This window comes from Gekko japonicus, unplaced genomic scaffold, assembly GCF_001447785.1.
Source record: "Gekko japonicus isolate JY-2015 unplaced genomic scaffold, Gekko_japonicus_V1.1 scaffold2945, whole genome shotgun sequence".
Taxonomy (NCBI): domain Eukaryota; kingdom Metazoa; phylum Chordata; class Lepidosauria; order Squamata; family Gekkonidae; genus Gekko; species Gekko japonicus.
The window spans coordinates 24,644-35,732 of NW_015172636.1; the positions used below are offsets into that span (position 1 = coordinate 24,644).

The 11,089-nt window shown below is 49.9% G+C and overlaps 1 protein-coding gene across 1 annotated transcript in view; it reads right to left on the reverse strand.

Moving 5' to 3' along the window:
- Nucleotides 1-11,089, reverse strand: part of EXOSC5 (exosome component 5) — a gene marked incomplete at its 3' end in the record, with an annotated part of 26,143 nt that overhangs the window by 14,913 nt on the left and 141 nt on the right. Inside the window, 4 exon segments of the mRNA XM_015421701.1 lie at nt 2,029-2,150; nt 5,454-5,567; nt 9,140-9,260; nt 9,262-9,344. Of these exon segments, the coding sequence (XP_015277187.1) occupies nt 2,029-2,150; nt 5,454-5,567; nt 9,140-9,260; nt 9,262-9,344 (440 nt within the window).

Below are 11,089 nucleotides of genomic sequence, written 5' to 3' on the forward strand. Positions count from 1 at the left end.
ATCCAGCAGGGCTCTTCTGATGTTCTTATCAGGGGAAGGCTTCGGCCTCTCTGCCCTGTTGTTGGCCCTCCAGAGGAACTGGTTGGCCCCTGTGTGAGATAGGATGCTGGACTAGGTGGACCACTGGTCTGATCCAGCAGAGCTCTTCTGATGTTCTTATGATGGCCTCGGCCTCTCTGCCCTGTTGCTGGCCCTCCAGAGGAACTGGCTGGCCACTGTGTGAGACAGGATGCTGGACCAGATGGACCACTGCTCTGATCCAGCAGAGCTCTTCTTAGGTTCTTATGAAGGCTTTGGCCTCATTGTTGGCCCTCCAGAGGAACTGGTTGGCCACTGTGTGCGACAGGATGCTGGACCAGATGGACCACTGCTCTGATCCAGCAGAGCTCTTCTTAGGTTCTTATGAAGGCTTTGGCCTCGTTGTTGGCCCTCCAGAGGAACTGGTTGGCCTCCGTCTGAGAGACAGGATGCTGGACTAGATGGGCCCCTAGTCTGATCCAGCAGGGCTCTCCTTATGTTCTTCAGCCACTTTTGGCTGGCCTAGATGGCAGCTGCCAGGAAAAGCAATCTCCTCAAAAGGCAAGTAGGCTGAGGCCTCACCTTCGCACGGAGGGAAGGAATGTGTTGCAGCTGGGGGGGAGGGAAAGGCTAATGGGGAAGCAACTCTTCGACAATTACTACGGTGGCCGTTACATCCAAAACACAGATTCACGCCTGTCAAAATATCTTGTTGGTCTCTAAGGCGCTACTGGACTGGAATTGAACAGTGCTGTCAAAATGAGAGCGCATATGGACTGATGGATATACACAAAGAATGATGGGATACCCCCACAATGCCACACCAAAGTATGTACCAAGTAGCTGAAGTCTTCGACAATTACTACGGTGGCCGTTACGTCCAAAACACAGATTCACGGCTGTCAAAATATCTTGTTGGTCTCTCTAAGGCGCTACTGGACTCGAATCGAGCCGTGCTGTCAAAGTGAGAGCGCATATGGACTGATGGATATACGCAAAGAATGATGGGATACCCCCACAATGCCACACCAAAGTATGTACCAAGTAGCTGAAGAACTGAGCAGTGACTCACGCAGGCTCCTCCCCTGCCACAAAATGTTGTTAGTCTTTCAGGTGCTCTTGGACTCTTGCTCTTTTCTCCTGCTACAAACAGACAAACACGGTGACCCATCTTGAAGAAGTGAGCAGTGACTAAAGATGTAAAATTTCTGGAAATTTTGAAGCTCGGAAAAAAACCTGATTTTTTCCGGGGGAAAAACGAAAATTTTCAGAAAAATTGAAAAAAAAAATGCTACATTAGCATTTCTTTTGTCTTTTATAGATTGAAAGTCATTCTGTTACTTTAGGAACATAAAATATGACTATGGACATTTTTACTTGGCATGAAATTATCACAACTAGCATATTAAAAATATAGTGTGTCCAAACAATTATTTCAAACAGAGTACCCACCCACATGCAAAAACAAAACTGAAACTTTTTTATTTTCTTCTGACAATCGCACCTCCTAAAGGAAGAAATGCATCTTGTTCTTGCATTGGAGGGTTCAGTTTGTAACCTAGGACTTGCTTGTCCTCAGTGCACAGAAATTAGATCAATCTGATACCATATATATATATTAGAAATTATTTGGAAAATATTTGAACACCTTGTCTTAAAATACTTTATTCATCATGTTAAAATGAAACGTTCCATAATAATTTTTTTCTTTTTTCAATTTTTTCAATTTTTTGGGAAAAAACCATTTCCCCCCGAATTTTTCTGGTTTTTTCCCGGGCCTTCACATCTCTAGCAGTGACTCCTGAAAGCTCCTCGCCTGCCACACATTTCGTTAGTCTTTCAGGCGCTTCTGGACTCCTGCTCCTGCTACAGACAAGCATGGCTACCCGCCTTAAAAGAATTTTCTTTTGTGTTTACTCACACAAACATTCTTTAGGCCTACCCTCCGGCAATTATACCGCTCCAAGACCACAGCATCTTCCCAGACACCAAAGACGAGGAAAAGGATACAGAACCGCCGTCTGTGACTACCTGAAGCACTATCGTGATGGAGGAACGGGGATGCAGGGTCCCCAAGACGGCCGCCTCGCATGTCTTCTTGATCATCTGTTCCCGGCTTCTCTCGTAGACCCCTGGCAAAGGAGACGAACCAGGTGTGAAACCCCAAAGCTCACACCCACCTTAAGACGGACCGCTCAGCGATGGTTCTCGTCAAAGGTTAAATTTTTAAAATCAAAACAAGAAAACTTTTATTTATAAGAATGAAACACAGAGGAAAGTACAGTCTAAGAAACAATATTTCACTTCCACTGAACTTTTGAACTGAGTTCCTATACCTACGACCAATGTTCCCTCTAAGCTGTGGAGTCATGTGAGCAAAAATTCTACTTTGTGAGCTACTGGCATTAAAGCTGTGAGCGAGTGATTTGGCGGCTGCATTAAATTGGTTTGCTCTGTAGCCATCCTTCCTGAGCTAAAACAAAAATGTGTGAGCCGGAGGCTAAAAAACTGTGAGCTAGCTCACACTAACTCAGCTTAGAGGACCAGAAATTACTTTTGAGACTCAAAATGAGTGTGGCGAAAAGGACATTTATGTGGTATATGATTGTGACTGCCAGAATGACCTATGCACAAAGTTGGAAGCAGGATGAAGTTCCCTAAGCTGTCAGCTTTTCTCTACTGCTAAGCCCTTGACATTTTTCAACTCCTGTTTCTCTTTTCTTTTTTCTTTTCTTAAACGACTTTCACTACAAGAACGTCGTTATAAATAAGAATTATCTCCCATCAGCATTTGTGAGCTGCGTCAAACTGTACATAGTTGAGTGTTTAAAAATATATTCCTTCAAAATGATATATATATAACAACATTACTTTCTTAAGCACTCAGTGCCTCAAAGCACGCAGATGCCTGCCTGGAACGCCATCCGTTTTGGAGAGGATCAGCAACGTTTCCAGGGTTTGGGTTTTTTTTAATCTTTTGTTGCCGAGATACTTTTGTTTCTTAATTTAATTATTTGCAGAAAAGCCAGAGATTTCACAGCAGTGGGGGGGGGGGAAATCTCAGCAGGAGGGAAAAGAAAGGAGCAGAGAATTTTTCTTCTTCTGCCACTAGCTCCCTGCGGAGCGAACAAGAGTTCCAGATGGCATCGCCGCAGGATTCCAGATGGCCTGCGTGGTGGCGGAGATAACAGCTCCTATCACCTTTTGATTACGCTCCTTCTCGGTGGGCGGGCGGGGTGGAAAGCACGCGCGCACACGGCCAATCTCAATTAGGAGGAGGCGGGGGGACGCGCCAATGCCTCGATGCTGACATCTCAATTGAAAGACGTTCTTTCTTCGTTTAACAGCGTTGACATTTTGAAAGGGAGGAGGACAACTCATCCGAGGGGGTGGGGGGTGGAGGGACACGCGGGAGGCACGGAGGGAGGAAGAAACGGTGACTCCTAGGGAGGGGCAATACAGGGATCGCACAGGGGAAGATTAGATTTACACCGAACCCTTACCTCGGAGTCTCTTCCTCCCCCCACAACGAACACCCTGCGAGGTAGGTGCGGCTGAGAGAGCGCTGAGAGGACTGCCCTGGAGAGAACAGCTCTGAGAGAACTTGTGACCGACCCAAGGTCACCCAGCGTGTAGGTGTCTTTAACTGACTGTGAACTGCTCTTTTTCAAGAACAGCTCTTATCAGAAGGCAATTACAATATTGAGCTGGATTAAGAAGCTGACCTCCCCTTACAATATAGACTTACATCTGAGGAAGACTGTAAAAGTTGAAATGAGTTCATACCGGGTACTCATTATGTTGGACTATATTGGACTTTTTATTTACAATATTGTACAAATTAGGATGTTGACAAAATCTTTTGCAATTTTATAAAGTCTAACAAATTATATAAATCTTCTTAATAGTATTCACATCACAGGATTTTGTGTGTTTTTTCTTATCAGAACTACGGCTTGCCCAAGGTCATCCAAGCAGGTGCAATTGGAGGAGTGGGGGAATCAAACCCGGTTTCCCCAGATTAGAGTCCGCGCACTTAACCAGTACACCAAACTGGCTCTTCTGGGGATAGAGCAGAGGTCTCTGGGGGTGGCGGTGGGGAAGTATCTGTGAATATCCCGCATTGTGCAGTGGGTTGAACTAGATGACACTGGAGGTCCCTTCCCTGCTCTATGGTGCTATATCTGGATACTTTTGCAACACTGGAAATTGCTGTTGGATACTGTAACTCTGCATGCAAGAGGATCTGGGAGGGAAAGGGTTAAAAGGATCCCCTCATTAGGGCACACTTGGCAGTTGGCGCCACCCTCTCCTGGGTTAGATGCTGAGCCTCTTTGGTTGCTTGCCTTCCGCTTCATCATACATATACGACCTCTCTTCTTCTCTCCAGTTTGGTGTCGTGGTTAAGTGCACGGACTCTAACCTGGGAGAGCCGGGTTTGATTCCCCACTCCTCCACTTGCACCTGGCTGGATGACCTTGGGCAAGCCGTAGTTCTGATAAGAGCAGTTCTTGAAAAAGAGCCGTTTCTGTCAAGAGCTCTCTCAGCCCTGCCTACCTCACAGGGTGTCTGTTGTGGGGAGGGGAAGGGAAAAGGAGTTTGTAAGCCGCTCTGAGACACCTTTGGGTAGTGAAGGGCCATGGGGTATAAATCCAATCTCTTCTTCTTCTCTCTCTTACCTGGGCTCGGAGCTGCAGCAAGTTAACCTTTCTGAAGCCAATCTGTCCACAGTCAGTTAAAGATACCTACACGAATACGTCATGTAAGATGTGCTGCTATTTCGGTAAGTAAAACTTCTTTCTCTTGTTACCCCTGGAGTCCGATCATCTTTCTCATCTGTTTGAACAGCCTTTTCCCCCTTAACCGGGAAATGTGGAGGATCGAGAACACCGCCTAAAGCTACTGTGCTTCTAAGGCAAGTTGATTCATTTATTTTTACATTAAAGCCAATGGCCCCGGTCACACGGGCCAGATATGGGGGGAGGGGAGGTGTGGCTAATTGCCCTGGAGGAAACTAACGTGCAGCTGCCCGAGCACACGTCCCGGTCGAGGTCCCGTGATTCGGGGAAAATGCCGATCAGACGGGTATCCTGCAGCGCGGCACAGAAGCCGTGCCACACGATCGCACTAGCAATCGCTCTTTGTGTGCATGCGCTGTTGGCCGCTGTTGCGCAACCTGCAGAGACGAACAGCGGCGGGCGCCGGATGCCACGCAAGTCCACCGAGAACGCAATCAGACGCCCACCCTTGGCCCGCGGTTTCAGGAAACTAGTACCTCATAGGTACTAGTTTTTAACTCCGCACCTTCGGCCGGGGAGCCACGGGAGCACTGCGCTTCCCAGATGTTCGGGTGAGATTGCACCTGGAAAATCTACGGGACTCCCGTGCCTCTCCCGCGGCAACTTCACCGTGTGACCGGGGCCAATATTTGTTACCTGGTAGCCCAATTTTGGGCTTCAGCATCACTTCAAAGGTAGCTTTGTCATAGATCTCCTTGCTGACCTTGACTTCCGTCGGTCCATAGACACCCACTAACACGGATGTGTCCCCTGGAAGCAAGCAGAAACAGGGAAGCAGGTGGGCACGAGCGCTTGGCTGAACCCCAGCTTCTCTGGCCTACATCCCCAGCCCGCAGGAGGTGGAGAGCGGGAAGGGCGAAAACACTGGATTTCTATTTGTAGGCGAAATTATATGGCGTAGCCTTTCCCCAAACACTCTCTGGGCCTCTGCCGCCCAGAAAGCAAAGAGGCTGCCGAAACAGATAACGGACGTCTACGTTTATAGCCGGGGGGAAAGGGTAGCAGGAACAAACCAATTGCTAGCAAGAAAACATCCGTAATATTTTTAACCTGGAAACAGATCGTGGTGGGTAGCCGCCCGTGTTCCCTCTAAGCTGAGTTAGTGTGAGCCAGCGCCCAGTTTTTTAGCCTCCGGCGCACACATTTTTGTCTTCGCTCAGGAGGGATGGCTCCAGAGCAAACTAATTTATGCAGTAGCCAAATTGCCTGTGCACAACTTGAATGCCAGTTGCTCACAAAGGAGAATTTTTGCTCACAAGACTCCACAGCTTAGAGGGAGCATCGGTAGCCGTATTAGTCTGTTTGCAGCAGCAGAGAAGAGCAAGAGTCCAGGAGCACCTTAAAAGACTAAAAAAAATGTGTTTCAGGGTAGGAGCTTATTTGAAGAAGTGGGAAAAGAACAAAAGTCCAATAGCACTTTAAAGACTAACAAAAATTCTGGCAGGGTAGGAGCTTTCAGGAATCACTGTACCCTTCTTTAAGAAGGGTAGCCACAGACCTGACTCAATTCTTTGGAACGTATGGTTTAAACAGCACTTTTGTATAGGTGGAGCGGAATTGATACCATCTTATTATGTTATAACTGTAGATGTATGTTAATGTTTTGTTGGTGACCAACCGATTGGTTTGTAATCTCGGAGCCTCAAGACTCCTGCATAATGTTTTGCAGTTATCGTGTGTTTTGAGATGTTATAAGGTAAAGGTTCCCTTGCTCGAAAGCCAGTCAACTCCGACTCTAGGGTTGCGGTGCTCATCTCCGTTTCAAAGCCGAGGAGCCAGCACTGTCCGAAGACGTTTCCGTGGTCATGTGGCCGGCATGACTAAACCCCAAGGCGCACGGAACGCTGTTCCCTTCCCACCGAAGTGGTACCTATTTATCTACTTGCAATTCCTTGCTTTCGAACGGCTAGGTTGGCAGGAGCTGGAACTAGAGATGGGAGCTCACTTGAACCCGAGTTGAGATGTTATACTAGATCTTAATAAACGTTTCAAAATTAAAAAATTTGCAGTTTTGATATGTTATACTAGATCTTAATAAACATTTCAAAATTCAAAAAAAGAAGAAGAAGGGTAGCAGGCTGTGGAAGGTCGGTAGTTCAGCAGTTCGAGACCCGAGTGTGCCGCATGACGGAGTGAGCTCTCGTCTCTAGTTCCAGCTCCTGCCAACCTAGCAGTTCGAAAGCAAGAAATGGGACCCGCGATACTCGCGGGGGAGGGGAGAAGAGCTCGGTCTCCTCCATCCCCCCCTCGATCTCCCCGAGGCGGCGGCAGCGAGGCCGGTCTTCCCCCCCCCCGCCTGCCCGGCCTGCCTACCGGCGGCTCCGAAAAGGAGGAGGCGGCAGCGAGGCTGGTCCTCCCCCCCCCCCACAGTCCTACGCCCGCCCGCCGGTTCCTAGGAGGAGGAGGTGGTGGCGGCGGCGCATGCGCAGGGGACGCTCTGTCACTTTCGGGGGGATCCCCCCGAAAATTTTTTCAACTTTTTTTATTTTTGTGCACACGTGGGGACTGGCCCACGTGTGCACAAACCTCCCCCGGCCCCCCAGAGCGCTGATTTAGCGATCCGCACTCCAGGGGCAACTTGGCTATTAGATATATAGATATGGAGCAGAGGTCCATTAGTGGCTATTAGCCACAAGATATAGATAGGGACTCTGGGGCAAGTGATGCTCTGTCTTCTTGGTGCTTGGGGGGGGGGGTCAACAGTGGGAGGGCTTCTAATGTCCTGGCCCCTCTGCTGGACCTCCTGATGGCCCCTGGTATTTCTGGCCACTGTGTGACACAGAGTGTTGGACTGGATGGGCCACTGGCCTGATCCAACACTGGCGTCTCTTATGTTCTTAAGGGATGCCAGTAATTTGGAAATAAAGAGCTGTTTAGGGTTACCAACGCTAACCAGGAAATCCGTGGAGATTTGGAGGTGGGGCCCAGGGAAAGGCAGGACTGGGGCAGGGTATAGCGCCATAAGAGGCCACCTTCCAAAGCAGCCATTTCCCTGCAGGGGAGCTGATGTTTGTGCTCCTGAGATCAGCTGTCATGCTAGGAGATCTCCAGGCCCCACCTGGTGGCTGGCAACTGTAAAGCTTCCCGAACCCCAAGCACTATAAGTCAGCAACTGTGGACTAGTAACTGGGAGCTGGGTTGGGGGGGGCCATGCTAGCCCATTACCGTGAAACAAAGCATTAGTCCAGTGGCACTCGGGTTGCCAACCTCCACCTGGCGGCCAGAGATCTCCTGGGATTTCAACTGATCTCTGAGGGACAGGGATCGCTTCACTGGGAGTAAACAGCTGCTTTGGCGGGTGGCCTCTACGACATTCTGCCCCACTGAAGTCCCTCCCCAAACCCCACCCTCCTCCGGCGCCACCCCCCCCAAATCTCCAGGTATTTCCCAAATCAGAGCTGACAACTCTAAGCGGCACCTTAAGGTAAAGGCTTCCCCTTGCTCGAAACCCAGTCAAGTCCGACTCTAGGGTTGCGGTGCTCATCTCCGTTTCCAAGCCGAAGAGCCAGCGCTGTCCGAAGACGTTTCCGTGGTCACGTGGCCGGCATGACTAGACGCTGAGGTGCACGGAACGCTGTTCCCTTCCCACCGAAGTGGTACCTATTGATCTACTTGCAATTTCTTGCTTTCGAACTGCTAGGTTGGCAGGAGCTGGAACTAGAGACGGGAGCTCACTGCATCATGTGGCAACTCGGGTCTTGAACTGCTGAACTACTGACCTTCCGCAGCCTGCAGTTCAGCGTCTTAACCACTTGAGCCACCACAGGTACCTATTTACCTATTTGCAATTTCTTGCTTTCGAACAGCTAGGTTGGCAGGAGCCGGGGCCAGAGACGGGAGCTCACTCCGTCACACGGCAGTCGGGCCTCGAACTGCCGACCTTCCAGTCGGCAGTTTAGCATCTTAACCACTTGAGCCAACGCAGCCCTTAAGCGGCACCTTAAAGACAAGCAAAAACCCAAGCTGCAATAGAGCTTGAGTCCAGGGGGCACCTTGAAGACCAACTGAGTTTTATTCCGGGTATACAAGCTTTCGTGTGCATGCACACTTCTTCAGAAGTGTGCATGCACACGGAAGCATGTATACCCAGAATAAAGCTTTGTTGCTCTTTAAGGTGCCCCCTGGACTCCAATTTTATTCTGCTGCTGCTTCCGACCAACACAACACAGCCACCCACCTGAATGGGCAATAAATGTTCTTAATTCTTGAAAGGTTCCCCTGGCTTTCTGAGCCTGCTTAACTTGGGGGGCAAGGGAAGCGGGGAGGGGGGGGGGAGGCAGCCCTGGGCGAGGGGGAACCGGCAGGGCTGGCTGGAGGCTGACCCTGCATCCAGGACGCGGAGCCGTCGGGACGGGACAGGAGCCCCTGCTCGCAGACAATCCGGCGCAGCGCGGGGAGCTCGCCGGACTCGAACCGCTTCTGCTCCCGCTCCATCCTCGCTCTCCCACCCACGTGGCTCCCCTTGACGCTTCCGGATCCGGGTCCTGCGAAGCCGTTCGGCCGAAGGGACGCGAGGCCCCGCCTCCTCTTAAAGCGACACGCCCGTCGAGCCTGGAAAGGGGACGCGGTTACCTTAAAGCGCATTTGAATCAGAGGAGCTGGATGGCTCCAGCTTTTCTGGGACTCTAGCTGTATTCTTCGGATACAGCTAGAAAAGGGAGTGCCTTCCATGGAGACCGGCCACTGCTTCCAATACAGTCTGAAGAAGATACAGATACAGACTGAAGAAGGGAGCAGTGACTCACGAAAGTCCGCAACCTCAAGGGGCTCCTGGACTCTTGCTCTTTTCTCCTGCTACAGGCCGGCTAGCACGTCACCCATCTTGATCTGTCTCCATGGAAGGCACCCCATTGAGCCCTATGGAGAGTGGGAATCTGTCAACCTCGAGAACCAAGGACAAGAGGGACTCACTCTCCTTCTAGCTGTATCTGAAGAAGTGAGCGGTGACTCCCGAAAGCTCCTCCCCTGCCACAAACTGTGTTAGTCTTTAAGGTGCTCCTGGACTCTTTGTTGGGTGATAGTGAGATATTGAAGAAATGGTATTTAGCAGAGATAATATGGCCCAGCAGAGCCTGAGTAAAATAATTCAGACTGAGAGTCCATGTGTGATTAAAATAAAAAGGTTTTTACTACATTCTAGCATGGGGAAGGGTAACTGTGAGTAACATAAACAAACATTTAACCCCAGATGTACTGAGTGTTTTCAACTTGTAATACTCAACACTCTTGCTCTTTTCTGCGGCACCTAGAGTTTGGCAACCCTATTTGCTAAGGGATTTTGGCCTAGACTCTCTCTCTCTCACACACACACAGCCTTTCCGCCCGTCCTACCTCCCAGGGTCGTTGTGAGGGTGCCAATGGAGGCGGGGATGCCGCTGCTCTAGGGGGATAACAAACAGTGTTCCCTCTAAGCTGAGTTTAGTGTGAGCCAGCTGACAGTCTCTTAGCCTCCGGCTCACCCATTCTTGTCTTCGCTCGGGAAGGGATGGGGCCTCCAGGGCAAACGGATTGACGCCGGAGCCAAGTGGCCCGCTCTGCAACTTTCACGCCAGCGGCTCCCAGAAGTTGCATGTTTGCTCACGGGGCTCCACTGCTCAGAGGGCGCATTGCTCACAAACCGCCACGACTTCCAAAGCAATGTTCCCTCTAAGCTGTATAGTCTTTTGAGCAAAAATGCTACGTTGGTTTTTTTTGGTAAAAGAATTTTTTATTTCCATGGAAATAACCTCCTACAGTTAAAAAAAAAAAACTATTGTCATTCTTAAACCAATACCTATATTCCCATATCCCCCCCTCCCTCCTGGTGGCTTCCCGCAATGTTTCCCCCTTTGACCCTCCAGTACATCTTAAGATAACATCGATTAATCTCAATATTGTTCTAAACATAGCAAATTGTGCTTCACATCCCAGTTTTTTTCTAGGTAAAGTCATTCCATCCTTCAAAAAAGTCAGGATCTACGTTGTGAGCTCCTGGCATTAAAGTGGTGAGCGAATGATTTGGCCGCTGCATAAATCAGTTTGCTCCGGGGCCCTCCTTCCTGGGCTAAGCCAAAAAAGGTGTGAGCCAGAGGCTAAAAAACTGTGAGCCGGCTCACACTCACTCAGCTTAGAGGGAGCACTGTTCCAAAGCCGGACCTCTCCAGGAGCCCGGCCCGGAGGGACAACAGTCGAGGGGCAGAGAAAGCCGCATTGCAATTAAGGGGGAGGGAGGGGAGCTTTGCAAAAAAAAAGAAGGGGGGTGCAAAAGGCCCTCTTCGGGGGGGAGCATCTGC